Below are 19686 nucleotides of genomic sequence, written 5' to 3' on the forward strand. Positions count from 1 at the left end.
CGAGCGGGTTGAGCCGGGCCGAGCCGAGCCAAGCCGAGCCGACTGGAGTCGAGCCGGGACGGGCCGAACCCAGCCGAGACCGAGCGGAGCCGAGCCTTGCCAGAGCCCGAGCTGTGCCGAACCAGAGAGGAGCTGTGCCGAGACAAGCCGAGCCGAGCCGAACGCAGCCGAACCCAACCGAGCCGAGCCGAGTGGAGCCGCACCGACCCAGCCGAGCCTCGGCCGATCAGCTGCCGAAGCGCCAGCGCTGGCCGGAGCCGTCCCGGCGGCGGGGACGGCGCGGGGCCGGGCCGGGCCGGGCCGCCGGTCCCTCCTCCCCGATCCCCCACCGCTCCCCCTTCGCTCCTTCCCGTTCCCTCCCGTTCCCTCCCCGCCTCCCTGCGCAGCGCGAACATGGCGGCGGCGGCGGCGGCGAGGGACTGAGCAGCGCCAGCGCTCGGCGGCCGCGCAGGTGAGCGGGCGGCCCAGGGCGGGCGGCTCGGCCGGGCTCGGTCCGGCCCGGCCGGGGAAGCGCGGCGGGGCTCGGGCGGGGGTCGGGCCCGCAGCCCGGCCCGGATCTCATCCCTCCTGTCAGCGCGGCCCGGCCGCCGCTTCCGCGCGGTGCCCGGGCCGAGGGAGGCTGTCACCGCCCGCACCTGCTGGTGCCCGTCCGGGACCGGCCCTCCCGGCGGCCGGGCAGCGCCCCGGGGCTCCCCGGCCCCGCGGCTGCCCGGCCGGGCTGTGCCTCCCTGGGGAAGCCTCTTCCAGGGCTTTGTTGTTGTGCCGGTTGTCCCCGGGCAGGGCCTCGGGCAGCCGCGGTACCGCCTCGCCCCGAGGCCTCGGAGCGGTTCTGGGGCCGGCCGGAGCCGCCCCCTCCCCGGCGCGTTTCGGTACCGGCCGGGCGCTCCTGGCCGGATAGGGAAAGCGGGACCGAGCTGCAGGAGGTGGCCCTGTCTGGAGCTCTGCCCGCAGGGGTTTGTGCCCTTCCTCCCCCACGAGCCCTTCGGGGCTCGGTGACACCGTGCTGTCACCCCAGTGTGTGTGTGGAGCTGGTGCCCGGTGCTCCGAGCAGGTCCTGCTGCTGGAGGTGGCAGGGGTGACCCCGGGGAGCAGCCGGAGAAATCCCATCACCACCGTGCCTGGGGAGAAGCTGCGCCTCCTTCGCAGCCGCCCCGAGCCGAGCGCTGGGGTAGAGCTGGGAGCGAGACAAGATTTGAGCGTTTCGTGCACAGTGAGATGTTTAAAAATAACCCCGGTGACGGCTGGCTCCTGTCGCGCAGGTTTAATCCGCAAGCTCTTTGAAGCTCCGGTGTAAAACTGTGGCAGCACTTTGGAGTGTGGATGACTGAAGGTAGAGCTGGTAAATCTGAGCAGGCAGCCTGAGTTTGGGATGCACTGAGCAGCTTGGCTCCCTTGGGCCTCGGGTGGTTTAGGTTCAGCAGCTGAAACTATTTCCATGGGGAACGCGGGATGTGGAGACCCAGCTCTGGGGTCTCCGGCTTTGATTTTTTGGCTGAGTTTGTGTTTACTGTTGTTGTTTATAGTAAACAGCGTGCACTGAGTGGCTGGGAACAGCCATGTGGTCGCTGCAGTTCGCAGCCAGTAATATTGGGGGAAAATGTTCTCCCACCTCGGTTCGCTGCGGGCTGGGCCTCCTCCTGTCGCCTTCCTCTCTTACTCTCAGCTTCTGCTGGCCAGGCTGTGCTGTCCATATGTGTTTGCTGGGAATATTGGGAGCATGGGATGGTGGTGTCATTCCTTGTGCTTCATCTCAGGCACCGGCATGTGGTTTGGGGTTAATATGGGGAACAAAACTCGGCTCATGGGGGTCTCAGCTTGGGACAAGCTGCCGTGGTATGCAGCCCTGCATGGGCTGGTGGGTAGTTCAGGATCTGCCCAGTAGATGGTATGAAAATGCAGATGGAAATCAGGGAGTCCCTTCCAATGGGCACGAGGGAAATGCAGGTATTTCTGTGCTATTTAAAGTATTCATTTAATTTAAAGTTTGAGTGTGTTCTGTTTGTGAGAGATATGCTGAGTCTTGGTCCTGGTTTGGTATTTACATCTTAGCAAGTGACAATTCTGCATCTTGATTAACTGCTTTTCTTGGGGCACTTCTGTGGAAATCTGATGAATTTTGCCAGACAATATAGTGTCTATAAGTAAAAGATCCTGTTAAGGTATTAAATGATGATCTTATTCATCAAGTAGCTGTGCTTCAGTCTAGACAGGAGTGCTCTGTCCCTGCCCTACGTCTGATTTAAAGGAATGTCTGAAACTTTGTTTGGTAGACTCAGACATCAGGTACCTCCAGAGATGTCCTGGTTGTTTCCCAATCTTGGGTAAGGTCAGGTGGGCTTCTAAACTCTTCTTGAGTAATAGTTCTTTTAAGCTCTTCATGCTGGCAATTCCATGTCCTGTGCAGGTGGTGTATGCCAACACTTAGGCCTCCCCATCATTACAGATATTTTTTGGGGTGTTTAATCTAAGTCTTTGTCTTGCACTTTAAACCTGTTCTTTTTCTGATGTCCAGAGCTCATGGAGAGCACCCTACTCCACACATCACTCCACTTCCTACGTGTCTGCAGCTCAGTGAGAAGCATTTGAAGACTTCTTTTCCCTCTCCCTGAGCTGAGCAAGATCAGTTTCTCCCTTCTTCTCACATGGGCATGTCAGCCTAGCTGACCTCTGTCTCTGACTTGGGTTCTGCTCCCATTCACACTTCACCTAAAGTGCCGTGGTCAGTCAGAACAGGACTCTGCCCAGCAGTTGTAATAAGCTGGGCCCAAACGACCCCTTTTTGGGTACATCTCAGCACTGTTACGTGACAAGGAATGCAGATCATATGTTTGCCTGTTTGTGCTGTTAACTGTGTGTTTGTGGCAGGACTTGGCGTGCTTGGTGAGCTCCTGTTTGCAAATCTGGAGTAGCATGATAGCAACATGAGCTCAGAGCTGCGCTGAGTTAAACCTTGGTGTGTCTGGGGCTCTTGTTTGAGCTGTAATGTTTGCATCTTCCACCCTGTCTTTTCTCCTTTTCCTTGCCTGCTACTGCAATTCAGTTTTTGCAATGAGAGAAAAACATTTTGAGTATTTTATGCATCCATTTATGTTTGAGAAGTTTCCTGACAAGGAGAGGTCCCTGACAAGTGAGGGAAGATGCATTGAGGACAGAGCAGCAACTTTGGCTGCCAGCTTCTCCTGTGAGGTGGTTAATCTCCTGCATATATATAATTCAGAGACATGCCAAGGTAAAAATTATCTCCACAATTGAACTCTCAGTGTAGCAGAGCTGTGGCTCTGACTCCTCCTTCACCCCAGCACTACATCCGGGTGTAGCACCTGCACTCCAAGCTGGGACATAAATGTTTCATCCCACTTCATTTACAAGATAGCACAGCCTAATCCTAAAGGAAATGCTTTTTCTGGCTTTAATACAGTTGTAAAAAATCCCTTTCTTACCCAGCTTAAATATCTACCAGTGGAAGCTGTTATAAAACATTTGCACTATGTTTAACCCGATAGTGCAAGTCTGAGAGCAGCAGGAAGCACAAGAGATCTTCCCTGTGTATCACCAGCTCTCACTGGGCTTGGAGTGAACAAATCCAGTGACTTGAACTAGTGGTGTCAGAGTGGTGGGGACACCTGAGCACCGGAGATCAGCACCTCCTCCTCTTTGTAAAGCTGTGCTCTGTCCTGGGTGGCATTCTCCCTTAGCAGGACATTTCAGAGGTGGTTTCAATTGTGAGCAGAAGGAGAGATCAGTACAGGGACATCACTGCAGCCTGGCTGCTGCTGAAAACACTTAATTCCCAGAGATCTCTATTTTCATTCAATTCCCTTAAAAAACAGAGTAATACTTAGCTCTTTTACTGAGGTTTCTTACACACACCACCTCTAGCAGATTTAGACACTGTGATACAAAGTTTGCAGTCTTCACTACCAAACGTTTCTGCCTCTCTAGCAGGGATTTAAGCAGAGTTTGTGTGTGCCTCTGCTCTCACTGGACTGAATCTCACACTTTTATGCAGACTCATCCTGAGCAAAAAAATCAAGAATTTGGCTGAGAACTGAAGGAAGAGATGAATGTCTGTTTTGCTGCCTCTGCTGTTTGCGTGGCAGCCTCGTCCAACAGGCCAGATGGACAGGTGATGTCTGGGGAATGAATCTAAAGCACTTGGCTTCCTCAGAGCTGCCTTGATCAGCAGAGGGAAGTGGCCCCTGCAGCTCCACAGCCTGGTTGGTAATATGTCACTGGAGATGAGGAAACAGAGCACAGTCAGTGTGGTCATTGCCAGCACAAGGGAGCTGACGTGGGAATTCAGGCAGGACTGTTTTTCCCTGGCACAAGCTTGTGCTTCTGCCGCTCTCCATTTCTTGCTCAGAAGTTTTTTTCTGTTTGTATTAGAAATTGAATGGTGTTATCACCAGTAGGAAAAGAAACTCCTGCTGGAGGTGCCTCCTCCCAGCCAGTGTGCTTGGAGTAACCCAGCTCCAATTAGCTTGTACATTTTCCAGGCTGCCACAGTGGGAACAGCCCAGAAATCTCCCTGTGGCTGGGGTTTGTTTTCAGCAACAGAAACTGTAGGAGTAGATGGTAGTGGAAATCTGTGAAGTTCAATCTTTGCCCATTGAGTTTCTTGCAATTCTTCCTCTCTCCTGGCCCTTCCAGGTTTCACTGGACACCGATCCAGATCCTTTCTCGTAGATATTGTGGCAGGGGAACAAGTTTGGTTCACCCATTTCTGGAGTGACATCTGCTGCGGTTTGCTTGGGGGTGGAGAGAAGTAGGTGCACCCTTCTGATTCCTCAGGGTGCTGCTGATGTTTGACCACAGGAAAAGATCCTGCCAGGAAAAATGGGGTTTGTGCTTGGGGGGAGATGGGGGACACTTACAATGTTTGAGTTCAGTGTTGGCAGAGGCTGCACAGGGTGAAGCCCATCTGTGCTCCACTGAGTGAGCCACGGTCCCATCGGCTGCTGCTTGCAGTCACCTCATGCTGGAACACCTGCTGCCAGTGCCTGACGAGCTTCCATCTGCTCTGGCCTCCCCTGTGCCACTGCTGCAGGGTGTCCCTGCTCCTGGCCTCCCTCCCTTTCCCGTTTGGAGCAGCCCCTGCCTCCTCCTCCCCCCCCGTGCTGAGCCCTCGGCGGTGGGATGGATGCGTGTCCAGCTGTGTCTGAGGTGAGCAGCAGGGCAGCCTGTGTTCCCTGCTCCCCCTCGCTCCCTCCTGGCTGGGGGAGCCTCCCTGGGCTGCTGCCAGGGCCTGCTACCCTCCCTGTGTCCCTGCAGCTGTGGGGAAGCCAAGCCAAGCCAAGCCAGGCCAGGCCAGGGGCCAGGCTGGGCTGCACACACCGTGGGGGACACGGATGAGCAGCAACTTTAGCATGGCTCATTATCATTGACAACCTTACATGTGTATATCCATCTTAAATATTCAGAGATTTTTCAGAAGACACTCACATATAATCACTGGATTCTCACCTGTCTACAGCTAGTATTTTGGCTCCTTAGTAAAAGCCAGGATTTCTGCTGAGTTATGCTGGACTTGTGTTTCACTTCTAGCCACTCCTATGGTAGTTAGAAGGAATTAATTAACTTCTGGAGTTGTCTTCTTCATAGACAATCAGTAGTGGATGGTTACTCCATAGCTCTTCTCAGGGGGGAGGGACTTTGGGGCAGGAACCTGGGCTCTGGCTCTGGGTGGCACAAAATGTCCCCACAGTGCACTTGAATGTCCCTGGTACCAGCTGGACTGCAGAGGTGATGGCTCAAGGTGAGGGTGGCTACCTGAGCTCAGGCTGAATGCCCTGGGGGAGCTCTGCAGAGTCCTGGGCATCTCCCAGCAGTGCTGCCTCCCTGCACTCACTGCTGCAGGGCCCCTCGCTCCCCACTCGTGCCTTTCCTGCCCAGCTGCAATGCATAAGGTAGGAGAAATTTCTGCTCTGTACCCATTAGTTAAGTGGAGTAGAGAGCAAGCAGAAGAGCTGATGGAGTCTGATGTGGACTGAGGAGGAAGTTGTACCAATTCTACTTTCTAAAAATAAGTCGAGTGGCTGTTCACACAGCCCAGAGACTGCTGCTCTCTGCACGCTGACTGTGGTTGGGTTTTTTTTTTTTTTTTTTTGTCTTTTTACAGCAAATCTTAGGTGCTGCAGGCCATTAAAATTGTGCAGTGGCTGTGTGATCAGGGAGGTACCTATGCAGAAAGTCTTGTGGTTTCAGTGTTTCTAGAAGTGACCTTGAAGGATCACCCATACATAATGTTTCCTGGAGGTTTCTCTAGGGTGTTCTAAGGTTTCCTGTGATGGTGATTCCTCCTTCCTCAGCAATTCACTCCAGTGCCTGACTATTCTGAGATTAAGGAGCTTTGCTTGATTTCAGGCTGGTATTGCTATACTTTAACCCTATCATTTTGATATTTCACCTTCTCTTCTGGCGAGCTACCAAGAGAAGAAAAATGCTGTCCTGCTTGTTATGTGCAGAGGATATTGGCCAGTGATGGGCAGCAGGTATCAGTTCCACCACCTAAGGGCTCACCTGGAGCCCTTAACTCTTCCCACAAGTGGGGTAAACCGTGGCAGCTGGCTGACCTGGCTTGTCACTTGACTCCTGAGGTCATTTGTGATTGCCACAGCCCCACACTGGAGGGTTTTACCTGGCTGTGCAGTGCCACATCTCCTCCAGCATGGCAGGAGGTAGCAGCTCACTTGAATTGCTGTGCCTGGAGAGGGCAGGAGGAACTTGTTTGCCTTGGGCATTATCCAAGCCCTGCACTGTAGATCTGGGCAGTGCCCTGTTGTTCCAGCATTATGGGGGGGGTTTGAATCTTGACTCCCTTTCCATCACCACGAGCTTTGGTCATGTCTTGCACACTGCTGGCAGAGTCTCCAGTTATATATATATATATGTGTGTGTGTGTAGTGGTATCTGTTCAGCATTATCTTGTGCCTGACCAGAGGACTCAGTGTGTTCTGGGACTGCTCACTTATTTCATATTGTTGTCAGCTGGAAAATCTGTAAATGCCCTGTGATATTTTATGGCTTTATAAGCTGTACAAAATGTCCAGCAGGTACTTGAATGTCGAGCAGATACAGTCTGTAAGAGTGCCTTGTTTTCATTAGCTCCTTGGCAGACACTGAACATACTTGCAGAGATGCAGGATGGACTTTTGGTTGCTTGTGGTTATGATTTGGGTTTTTTATTGGCATCTACTGTGTGTTGCACAGAAAACAGTGAAGGGCCTCACAGGATATTTTTTAGTTGTCCAAACTCTTGGCCCTTCAGGAATGTAAAGCAGCCTAAGAACTTTTTCTTTACATAATTAACAGCAATCTGTTCAGGGTTTCCTGCAGGAACTGGCTAGTGATTTTTCCTCTCTGGGAGTAATTCTCCTGAGCTAATATTTCTGTCTACATCTAGATTGTTCTTTCTTTTGTTATTAAAATTGAGTGTAATTTTGATGGGCATGTTATACTTTTTCTGTATCCAGACATTGTACCCGGTAGATGATATTTCTCTTTGAGTAGATACATGGTTTTGAATACTGGGATTTTATCTTAAGTCACAGATAAGACCAGAGTTATACACAGATTAAAAATAGCAAGCAGTAATTAATACCCATCCTCAGTGAGCCTGGCTCTGCTGGTTTCTCTTAACATGTTGCAGTGTAACAATTTCCTGTCTTTTTCCTAAGAAATAGATGAATTAATATCTCTCTACATGGGTGAGAAAATAAAACAATGATACTTGTTTCCTGCCCTGGCACACCATTCCCTTGGGGTACAGTGAGTTTGAGGAGCTCTTCTCCTGGGCAGCCCTTTGCCTTGATTGGGCTGGAATGATCCTTTCACATCCTTCCCTCCCCAGACATCCTCTCTCAGGGCTGGATTATCTCTGTCTCAGTGCTCCAAGCAGCAGAGACTGACTCCTCTTCCGCTCCAAAAGGGTAAATCCAGGTTTTGTGGCTCTGCTCCATACCCTGAGGGTTTGGAGATTTTATCTTTTTCATTTCTTTAGCAGATGGGGCAGATCAGTAGGAACTATTCCTCATCTGTCCTTTGTTTGCATAAGAAGAATCAGCTGCTGGAAGGGTTGGAGGGGAGTCTGGCTGTGCTTCCTGCCAGGGAGACCCTGGGTTGTGTCACTCTAAGGGTAGATTTTTATATACACACACACACACACACATTAAAGGGGTCTCCTCTGAGGGAGGGCAGAGGGAGTTGCGTTTGGAAGGTTTGGGAAGGTTGGCTGTGTGGATGTTGAGTCAGGGACAGGGATTTGTATGTGGATCTGTGAAGGATTCAGCCTTGAGTGTGACTGGAGTTGTGCCCCCCTCCCTCCTCCTCTTTGTCAGCAGGGAGATGTTTGTGTTGGTGCTGGACCTCAGGAAGGTAAGAAATGCTTAACTCCTTGGAAGGTCATTCCTTTGTGCTGGATGAGGAAAGAGAGCACTTCAGGCATTCCAGTAACATCCTCAGCGATTGCTTTGATGCCATGTGAGGCTCGAGGATGAGTTTTCATCCCTGTATTTTCCCAGGGGATATTGCTAAGCATTCCATTTAATTTTTAGGGTTGGTTATAGAAGGAAAGGAGAAGGAAAATGTAATTGTAAGTGTATGTAACCATCATCATGCCCCATGTCTCAGTATGTAGCTCATTAGAGGGTGGTGATTTTGTCCCTCACCTTTTCTTCAGGGCTGGTTTGTTCTGCTCTGCTCCCTGAGCTCTCATCTCCCTCCCTGCCATTTCAGTGGAAACCCTTGCCCCGTGTGTCTCTCCCTGGGGATCACCCTCCTCCCTCGTGCTTGTGAGATACAGGGTACTTACTTTAAGGGATTGGGTCATCTCCTTCCCCTCTCTTTGCAGAGTTTTCCTCATTTACATTTCTGTTGTGTCCCCTAATTACCATCCCTTTGGTTTTTTATTCCCCCTCAAGCTGCCTTTCCCTGCTCATGGTCTCCTGAGGATGTTCTGCTGAAACTTTATCAAACTTACATTACTAGAAATAGTTAATGCAAAATTTTCTTTGAGGAATTCTCACATCCTGCTTGCAGCATCACTGCACAGTCTGTCTTGACATTTCCAATAGAGACACAACTGGAAGCCAGTCCTTTCCTTCTGGATTGCCTCCTGTTTCCCCTTCCATAGGAATACATTGTCCTTCCACATCTTCCATGCCATAAAGAGTTCATTTTTTAATAGAGTCCAGTAGAGAATTAAGGATAAGGTTGATTAAACATGTTATACATACATATATCTACTGGGTGTCAACCACGAAGAGTTTTCACACTGGAGGCCCTTTCTGGGGCCACATCCATCACCCCTGTAACTGCTGTCTGGGAAAGCAGCCACAGCTGGCTGTGCAAGGGGGGCTGTACTAGCCTGTCTGGGGGTGATATGGAAACCATGCACTGGTTTTTAATGTACTCCTGTTTAAATTCTTATTTAAAGACCTTGAAGCATCCTATTGTGTGTGCTTTTGTGAGGGGTGACTCTGTAAGTGCCCGGGCAGAATCCCATTTCAAGGTCTCCTGTAAGCCATCTGCTTTCAGTAATAGCTCTTAGCTTTGGCATGTGGCTCAGTGCAGGCTGAAATAGCCACATTGCTGCAAAACTTTCTGTACTGCCTGCATCAGTTTGGCCTTCCCACTATGCCTGCACTGGCTGGTGCACCCTCAGGGTGCCCTGCAGCACCAGCTTCACCCTCCAGCTTGTCCCCAGGCAAGGGGGCATAACCCAGCACAGGAGTGTGGGGTGTGCCATGTCCTGCACCTCTCCATGTTCTGGGATTGCCATGAGAGGAAACTCAGGTACCTGCAAACCTGGCCTGCGGGCTGGTTCCCATTCCCAGGGTGTCAGGGAATGGGCAGAATATGCCAGAGCCCCACGTGTGATAAATCTTCTCTACTCTAGTTGTCCTCAGTGGATTGGGTACACTGCTGTGCCAGTCTAACACCCAGGCCATTCCTCTTCTAAAGTCTGGAGACTTTAACTTTTAGCTATGGGAGTCCTGCTGACACAAAATAGCTGTAACACAGATGGTCCAGTGTTAGAAACAGCAGCCTTGGGCACACAGATTCAGTTCCTTGCTTTGGCATGTTCTTCGCAACTGGCACTGAAGTCCATCAGTGCTTTGCTTTTCTCTATGTAACAGGCACCTTACCTGCCCAAAAAGCAGATCTCTGTGTTGGGTTTTGTTACAGTGCATTTGGGAGAGCTCTGTGGAGGTACAGTCAGAAATGTCTCTGCCTAACACCAAGAAACAGAGATCTGCAGCTTTTCCCAGAACTCCTCCAGAGCAGTCATGGAGAGCAGTGATGTTGGTGGCATGTTTCTCACTGGGATGTGGGACATGGGCATTGCTCAGCTCAGAGGGAGAACCTCAAAGTGACTTCAGCAGTAGGACCAGCCATGAAGGACTTGCTGCAATAATTCTGGAGCACAGTGAAGCTTCCTTACCCCCAGGGGATTTGTGTGATTAGATAAGGCCTGTGCCACATCAGCACGAGTTCAAGGTGGGCCACTCCAGTGGGAGGCAGCCCAGGCACTGGCTCCAAGCCTTGGACATGGTCCTGTCTGGGGAGGAGCAGCACAGGATGCTGTGAGGGCTGTGAATCCCTGCCCATGTCGAGGGGGTTGAAACAAAAGGATCTTTGAGCTCCCATCTGACCCAAACCACTCCATGACTCCATGTTCCCTGCATTAGGTTTTGCACTGGTTTCTTTCTATTTGAGTGGGTTGGAAACCAATGCCAGTCTTAAAAGCAGCTCTGATTTTTCAGCAGTGTGTGGACTTCTTACAGCAGTCGAGCCCCATCTTTCCAAGGAGGATTTGCAGGGCTGGAGTGCTCACCCCCCTCACTACAGAAATGGCAGCCACGGAGCTGAAACTCCCAGCTCATCAGTAAACATGTCTGTACTGAGAAAATTCATCCTGTTAAGGGGCTTCCTTTACCAGACTCAAGTCAGATTATCTTATTTGTCTTTTATTTGAAGCCCTTTCATCTCTCCATTTCTCTCAGCCTGGTATCCTGTTCCTGGAGTGTGCCAAATATGTTGTCTTTACTGCAGCCTCTTCAGTCTTTGTGGAGAGCAAGATCTGCTCACAGTGAGACATGTCAGGATGTTTTTGGTTTGATCCAAGGCCCATGCTGGTTTTGTTGGGTTTATTTTAGTTTTGTTTTTTGGTTTTGGTTATGGTTGGTTTTTTTTGTGTGTGTGTGGGTTGGTTTTTTGGGTTTATTTTTGCCTAGGAAAGAAATCATTACTGAAATCCTGCAAGGTTTCATTTCATTTCTTCCACAGTCATGAGCAGTGGTAACCATTGTAGCTTTGCTCACAGTGGTGGTTCCTCTCACTGATCTGTGGTTTTTGTACTCACCCTGAGGGTGATCTCTTGAGCCTGACTCAGCAGTGTCTGGTGGTCCAGCTGCCATTTCCTGGGGGGCTGACTTATTTTCTCTCCCCACCAACCTGAAGGTGTTCAAAAGGAAGTCATAAAATCAATATTTTCATTGTAGAAACATGGTATATCCAAGTTTTTTCACATGTTTTTGTCTTTTAAAATATGTAATCCCGTGAGACTTGGCTCAGGGGCTGAGGGAAGTGTGTTCCTTGTGATCACATCTTCGAGACACCTCAGTGTGTTAACACAAGAATGTGTTTGTGAGGAGCCTGTCATGAAGTCTGGAGTTCATCAGTCCACTTCTTACATGATAGAAGGATAAAATTAATTCCAGAGAATGAGAGATGTTGGAAATAACAGAAAATCCTTCTGGTAGAAAGAGGAATAATGGTTTACAGCCAGTCAGGTATTTCAGATCACACAAGGGGATCAGTACTGCAGATGGAAATACCAGCATTCATTGTACAGTGTTACTTAGAAATATTCCCTGGTGTGAATGTAAGGGCTCTCCTGATCTGATGAGGGGAGGTGCTTCCAGAGATGCTGTATCTTTATCAGCCTTTGTTTGGAGCTGCCAAAAATGTGACTTTGCACTAACCAGGAGAAATAAAACTCCAGTCTTGCTCAGGAGGATGGTAGCAGGGAGGTGGAAGGAGCTAAAATCATTGTTTAAGATAAATTCTGACTCACCTTTTCAAACTGGGAAGCTGATCACTCCTGAGGGTTTACTCCAGGTCCCACATAAACATCCATTTGGCATTTTGGTTTAGGATCCTTGCCTGCATGTCTGGCTCTGAGGAGGCTGATGCTCAGTGCTGGGAGCTGGTCTTTGGCTTCTGCCCAGGAAAGGGGTCAGTCAGCTGGCTCATCAAAGCATGCCTTGAGAGAGCAAGAACTGTGCTTTAGACCAGCAAAAGTTCTGGTGTCCACAGGTCAGGCAGAAATCAGAGGAGCCGAGGCTGGTGTGAAAACTAAAGGAGGAGTCAGATCGTGTGCTGACATTCTTCTGATTTCTCATGTAGGCTGAAAGTGCTTTTCTTTCTGCACCATAGAAATTAAAAATGGCAAAAAAAGGTGTTAAATGAGCAAGCAGGCTGAGTTTGGGAAAGGTTCTTCCCCTAGAGGGTTGTGGGGCACTGAACAGGCTTCCAGGGAATGGTCATGGTTCCAAGGCTGCCAAAGCTCAATCTGGAAAATGCTCTCAGGGACAGGGTGGGATTGTTGGGGTGTCCTGTGTGGTCAGGAGTTGGAATTGATGATCCTTATGGATCCCTCCCAGCTCAGGATATTCTGTAATTCACATGAATTAATCCTTATGAATCCCTCCCAGCTCAGGATATTCTGTAATTCTGCTCATCATGTGCCTGATTTTCTGCTTGGGTTGGGATGCCACTGGATGTGCCTGTGTAGTCACACAGGGGCTTCCAGAATGGAGCTGAAGCATTGCAGCAGGGAGGCTGGAATGGCAGCACTGCCATCACCCGTGACAGGCAGGAGCTTACAGGGCTGCCCTCACATTCCTGAGGGAATTTGTAAGGGACAGCTCTTTACTGCTGGAAACATTGATGGTGTTTGATGGAAACGTCGCTGTGAAGAAAACCTCAGCTGCAGCAGAGGTTACATGGAAGGGATTTTTAGTGGCTGCAGTGGTTGTGGTGCTCCAGACCTGTGCTTTTGTGGGGAACAAATCAATGCCTGCAGCCACTTTGCATCATGAGAAACTGTCAGGATTCTCTTGTGGCAGCCCCATGGGATTTCCAAGAAGCGTCATTCTCACAGTCCTCTGTCAATATGCAAAGTTTCCTTTTTTTTTCCCCCAGTCCTAATCTGTGGGTATGTATCTGACCTAATAAAACCATTTTCCAGCTTCACTGCTGGTGGTTTTCTTCCTCTTGTCTCTGAAAGCCTCTGGCCTGCTGGCAGTGGCATTGTCCAGCAAGGTTTGAAGCTTGGCACGCTGTCAGCAAACCTTCAGGTTCCCTTTCAATCAAACATGGGAGTGCTGAGATCCGACTTGGATTCCATCCCAAGGTTCACCAGAATCACCCTTGTATAATAGGAAGTCCAAACAACCCCAGGAAATAATTCAGTTGTGACTGGTGCCTTGAGTGGAACAAAGAAGTGCCTAGAAGAGACATTAAGAGCCTCAGCTCTAACTCCTTTGATAATTATGCACTCTGAAGGAGCAGAGGCTTTGGAGATAAAGGGATTACATGCATCTCATGAGGGCTGGAAAGATGGGACAGCATCTTCCATCCAAATTTTCTCATTTTTGTTTTACTGATATTGCAGTTGCCACATTTTGTGGAAGAATATTGCAGAGTAGGCTCCCCTGTAACCCTGCAGTTGCCTTCCAATCTGGCACAGGTAAATTGAATCTGACTACCCTTAGGGATGAGCTTTTGGAAAAGCCTGTTGGCAAGAGCAGTGGGGGGAGAACTTAATTAGATTAAGATGCATTTCCACAGTGTTGCTGCAGGCTGTGCAGTGCTGGAGGAGCTGGGGATGCCCTGGGATGCTCTGCCTGCCTGCCTGAGGAAAAGGAAAATGCATCAGAGGTGTGAATCTCAGTGTAAGCCAGCACAGGGCTCCCCAGGCTGTGAGCAAACCATGTCCTGAGCTGGTGTCCTGCCCCTGGCCGTGAGCTGGGGTCTGCAGCCTGGCAGGAGGGCAGGGGCTCAGCTTTTCCGTGCCTCAGAGGCAGTGATGGGGTGGGCAGGGTTTGGCTGGGCACCCAGCCTTCAGCTCTTGGGGCCTGGGTACTGATGGCCCATGGGTCTCATACTTTGATACCCTTACAAATGCTGCTTTGCTTTTCAATGTCTGTCACTTCTAAGGTTACTCCTTTACTTCCCTTGATAACTTCCTCCATAAGGAAGTTGCATGTCTATTAATTTCCAATGAACTGCTCCTTCTCCCTGCTATATACTTGGGGGTTTTTTACTTTTGTAGGTTTGTTCTGCTGCACTGGGAAGGGATAATTTGGAGTCCCCAGTTCTCTCTCTTCATGCTACTCATTATTTTATATGCCTCTCCTGTGGTCTCTCTCCTTTTCATTACTAATCAGGTCTAGTCTTTTCAATCCTCCTTTGTGTGATAGTTTCATTTTACAAAAGCTGAACTAGTTTCTATCAGCTCAGTTGATGTGATCTTACTCATATCAAAGGTGTTTAACAGCCGCAGTCCCGTGTACTCACTGCAAGCTGAACTTAAATTGTGTCAAGTTCTGTGCTGCTTTGTGAGTGCAAGTGGGAATGTTTGTTACAGCTGTCTTTAAATTTAAATTTGGATGTTTTAAATGAATTAAATATGAACATGAATAATGCAGCTGGTAACTTAGCCTTTCTGCAATTAAATGCAAACTTTTTCATTTTGTCTCTGTGCTTTCAGGTTTTGCTATGCCGCAGTGTTTGTACTGACTCTGCTGTCTTGTAGGAGTGATGGGGAACTAGAGCCCATGACAGTTCAGTGGAGCCCTTGGCACTTTTGATATCTCGGTGAGTGAAAGTTGTTTGAAACTCTGGGAGAGGAACTTCATCTGCTACTAAAGGCAGCAAATTAGTTGGTCTTTTTAAGGTAGCATCCTGCTGGAATGAATTTGCACATTGATCTGTCCTTTCAGGTTATGAATTCTGGAAACCAGCACTCTGTAATGCTGTAGTTCATGCTTGGGAGATTATCTTGATCTCCACAAGCAGGAGAAACACAGCTTTTGAAAACAAGGGGAGTTTGAACTCCGGTGTGCAGCTCTGTGCAAGTGTCAGGCTCTGGAGATGGAGCATTGCAGCGTGTGCTGGGCTGTGGAAATCTCAAAGGCTTTTTATTTGATGCAAAATAAGATTGTGTCCTTTGTGCCATGGATCCAGCCAGGAGGTCCTCATCAGGGGCGTGTTTGTGCCTGAGGTGATTCTGGAAGATCTGTCTCTGTGGGTAGCCTGGTTTTGCCCCTTGGGTACCAGTCTGTACTTTCTGCTATTTATTACTTTCACATTTTTTCAATCTTCAGTCCCTGAATGGAGTAAAGGTTGCATCCATTGGTACCATGGTGCTCCTGTCCACAGGTGCCTGTGGACTTGTCTGTTCTGCCTTTGACTTCTCTCTACACTGAATTCTCCTCACTGGGGCATTTCAGCCTTGTCAAAACCTGTAGAGTGATTCCTCTTGCCATCCAGTGAGATGAAGTCCCTGGGTGTTTCAGGCTGGAAGGAGCTTTCAGAGGTTGTCTGGTCCAATGCTGCATGCAGAGATGGGCTGACTTTGAAGTCAGAGTCAGCTACAAGGTGAGATCAGGCTGGCAGGGGAGGGAGCTGCTGATGTTTGGAGTATCTCCAAGGGTGGAGATTTTACAGCTCCTCTGGGCAACCATAAATTACAGTCAGTGGAAACGATCAATTCCCAAGCCCTGTGTTAGTAAAGCCCAGGGGCAGCAGAGGGGCAGCTCCTGTCTGTGCTCCCTGTGACCAGGGACAGGACCCAAGGGAGTGGCTGGAGCTGTGGCAGGGGAGGGTCAGGCTGGATGTAAGGAAAAGGTTCTTTCCCCAGGAAATGGTCACGACTCTAAGCCTGCCAGCACTCCAGGAGCATTTGGACAATGCTCTCAGACACCCCCAGGGTGGTGGGACTGTTGGGGTGTCTGTGACAGGCCAGGAGCTGGGTTTGGTGATCCTTGGGGATCCCTCCCAGCTGTGATTGTACAGTGCCTGTCTCCATGGCTGAAGAAGGGCATCCCTGCATCCTAGGGCAGGAACTGTCCCTGGGATGCACCAAGGCTGGTGGCTCCCATCTGGCTGTAGGTCCAGCTGCCTCTGGGGCAGGCAGGCTGAAGCTGTGCATCATGGAGTTTGGCTCTGCCTCTTCTCTAGGCATTACATGACTCTGAGCACTCAAAATTATTTTGCTGCTTTTTTTTTCCTTGAGTTATGATTTTGCAGGATTAACCCACGTGTTTCTGCCCTGTGCTGTGAGATGTAGGGGGGATCTGGGTGGTGCAGAGCTGTGTCAGAGGCTCATGGAGGCTGGCAGGAGTCAGGCTGGGGCTGTCACATTTGGGCAGTTTCTTGGAAGCATATTTTAGAGTGCAGTGTCCTTGAGCTGGCATTCATGTGGCTCTCAGCAAAGTGGGACTCCCCATGCAGCTTAAGTCTCCTCCTTTGGGGAAGAGTCACCATTTGTTTATTTATTTATTTAAATTGGACATTTACAACATTTGATTCTCTTCCATGACATGAGATCTTGCTGAGAGCCTGCTGCAGTGTTGGCTGAGGGATACCAGCAGTCAGCTCTGTGCTTTATCAGGATCACAGAATTACAGAATCATTAAGGTTGGAAAATACCTCCAAGATCATCAAGACTGAGCACCACCATGTCCACCACACCAGAGCACTAGTGCCACATCCAGACACTTCCTCAGCACACCACCACCTCCCTGGGCAGCCCATTCCCATGCTTGACACCCCTTTCTGTGAAGAAATTCTTCCTGATGTCCAACCTGAACCTCCCCTGGCACATCTTGAGGCTGTTTCCTCTTGAACTGTCCCTTGTTCCCTTGAAGAGGAGACTGACCCTCACGTGCCTGCCCCTCCTGTCAGGGAGTTGTGGAGGGTGACAAGGTCCTCCTGAGCCTCATTAGGGTTATTGGGCCATAACCTTTCACAAACCCTGTCTGAGCAGCTCAAACACAGTCACAATGTTTTTTCTTCCAATACTTTGGAAGGGAAGGGTTCACACATCCCTGCCAGCAGGGCTCTGAGGTGCTCAGGCTGAAGCAGCTTTTCAGAAGCCCTCAGAGGGGCACAGGAACTCCTGTGCCATGAGATTTATGTGTGTGGGTACTTGAGAAAGTCCCACAGACAGCAGAGGGGCAGAGCCAGAGATGGCGAATGCTTGTCTGGTGCCTTTATATATAAACACCTTTCAGCCTGGGTTTTTATGTCTAGGGGACTTTTCCTGCCAGGACTGCTAGTCTTTAATGAAAATTATGAAAAGAAGCTTTAAAAGTTGTAAATAACCTTTCACATGTAGGTTACCTTCTGCTATTGAAAGGGAAACCAACCTTACTCCTTTCACAAGTGTGTACAGACACACACACTATTTAGGAGAGAGGCAATAAGTGACTACTGTGCACCTTTTGATTTGGATTAAAAAAAAACAACCAGGATTTTTTTTTTCCTTTAGTATTTAATATTCCTGCAGTATTTTTCTTCTCAGAGTATTGCTCAGTGTTGCATGTAAAGAGGCTGTAGTTAGTAGAGCTGTTACAGAAAATTAAACTCTGTTTCTCTTACATTTCGAAAAAGCCTGGTTTTCAAAACCCCAAATTCTTGCCAAGTTGGATCTGTAAATAACCTTTAAGCAGCTACTCAGCGCTGCGTCCTGAGACAGCTTCCTCCTTCTCCTGACTGCCCCACTGTGAACAAAATGGAATTATATTGATACAATTAATCTTTCATTAGTTAGTGGAGTGTCAAACATGCTATTCGTGGCTTTCCCAAGGGCTGGTTTGTGGCTCAGCCATTCATTTGGATGTTTTGTGGCAGGGCTTGGCAGGGCTTTCTGGGTGTGGCAGGCCCTGCCCTGTGGGAGTGCTTGTGCTGGAGCACTGGGTCCCTGTACATGACCACCACACATCTCCCAGGAGCTCTGATTTTTCAGGAATATTTCTTTATAACAAGAGTGCAAATGCTTTTGCTTGTTGGGCACAGTCCAGTCAGTTTTTCTGCAACCAGGAAAACAAAAAATGCAGCACAACTTGGACACTCATGGCAGTACTAACAGCAAAAGTATTTCCTGGGTCATTGTCCAATTTCTCATCCTTATTCCCCAGAACTGCTGTGAGCAATTTGAATTGTAAGTGGCAAGCTGGGGATTGCTGTGTGCTTTGCCAGAGTTAATGTTATGTTTCCATGTGTTTTCTTTCATAAATTCCAGCTCTGCCTCCCTTTGTTAGTGAGTGGGGGCAGCCCCTCCTTCCACACACACGCTCTGGACCCACTGTAGGGTTAGCACAGAGACAGCCATGTGCTCCTTGTGCTTATTCATGCTGCTCCTGCTGCCATGAATTTGGTGTTGTCCACAAATTGGAGAAAGTCTTGTAGTTTCAGGGGGTAAAATGAGTTTTGTGTGTTCTGTGCTACCCCAGGTGACAGAATGTGTTTCTCCCTCCACTGTGTGATGAGTTAATGCTGCAGATGACTGTGTGCTCCAGAATGGGGAATTTTCTCATCTTTATTTCTTTTGTCCTAGACATCTTCAGTTCTGTAAGAGCAGCCCAGTCCCAGGATAAGGACAGCAGCAGGTGGTAGAATGCGGAAACCAGGCCCTCAGAAAGGTGAGCAGTGATTTGGCACAGCCAAGGGCCCTGCAGTGAGCTGGCATGGCCTGAGTGCCTCAGGGGGCTGCCAGTGGGGTGGGAGCTGAAGGGATGTGGCTGGAAGCCCAAAAACTGAGTTGTGTTTCTCAATCCATGTGCAGAGAGCAGTTCATCAATCCCCTCTGTGACAGAGAGAGGAGAGTCCTTTTTAGGGGCATCCCTGCAGCTCATGGAGGGTGCCCTGCAGAACCCAGGGCACCATCTGGCAGAGCTCCCAGCATGAGGCAAACTGCCTGAGCTGGCACAGGCTCCCCCTCTAATGAGGCATGAAACCAGAAACCAGCCTGCCTTGTGGAGAGGAAATCTGTCAGGAGGTTCCCCTGCCACCCAGTCCCTTGGCCCCTCACACAGCACGTGCTTCCTGGGTCCTGCATCCCCAACAAAAAGGGTGAAGCCAAGCAGGCTGCCTGCAGCTGAGCTGCTCTGGCTTCTTGTGCTTAACAGAAATATTGATTTCCTTTAGTGCTGTGCCATGCATGTGCATCTGACTGGAGTGATCTCATCAGGGAGGAGGGGGGAAGGGAGAAGGGAGAGGATGGAGCATCCTCCACAGCTCTTTGTTCACATCTGCTCCACACTCCCAAGGTTTATTGCAGGAGATTTCTATGCTCGATTTCTCTGCTCCCTTTATTTTTTTTAAATGTCTCCTTTGCTTCTGTCGTGGTTCATCTTACAGAGGCATTATCCTCTTCCTAACACTGCTTGTCCTTTAATGAAGTGAAAATAAATGAAGGAAAGCAGGGAATGGGGAGACCCTGCTGGGAGGCAGCTGGAGGGCTTGGCAATAAAGGAGGCTGGTTGATTAGTCAGCAGCGTGGCCCAGGCCAGGCTGGCTGGGTTCAGCCTCACTCACAGCTTGTTCTCTGTGCTCCTGGAGCCTCCAGCCAGCCTGCCTCTGTGACCTGGGCTCAGAATGCCAGGCTGGGGGTTG

General features: G+C 49.6%; 1 protein-coding gene across 5 annotated transcripts in view; it reads left to right on the forward strand.

Moving 5' to 3' along the window:
- Positions 1-261: 261 nt before the first annotated feature.
- The window catches only part of SCMH1 (Scm polycomb group protein homolog 1), a 63237-nt gene continuing 43812 nt past the window's right edge, over positions 262-19686 (forward strand). For 4 of the 5 annotated variants that reach the window (XM_036396913.2, XM_036396915.2, XM_036396916.2 and 1 more), the window contains exons 1-3: positions 262-451; positions 14777-14883; positions 18629-18713. In XM_036396913.2, the coding sequence (XP_036252806.1) occupies positions 18689-18713 (25 nt within the window). In that variant the 5' untranslated portion in view covers positions 262-451; positions 14777-14883; positions 18629-18688. The remainder of the gene's footprint in view (positions 452-14776; positions 14884-18628; positions 18714-19686) is intronic. The other variant, XM_036396914.2, reaches the window with a different exon arrangement.

Source organism: Molothrus ater, chromosome 24 (assembly GCF_012460135.2).
Source record: "Molothrus ater isolate BHLD 08-10-18 breed brown headed cowbird chromosome 24, BPBGC_Mater_1.1, whole genome shotgun sequence".
In the NCBI taxonomy this organism is placed as follows: Eukaryota; Metazoa; Chordata; class Aves; order Passeriformes; family Icteridae; genus Molothrus; species Molothrus ater.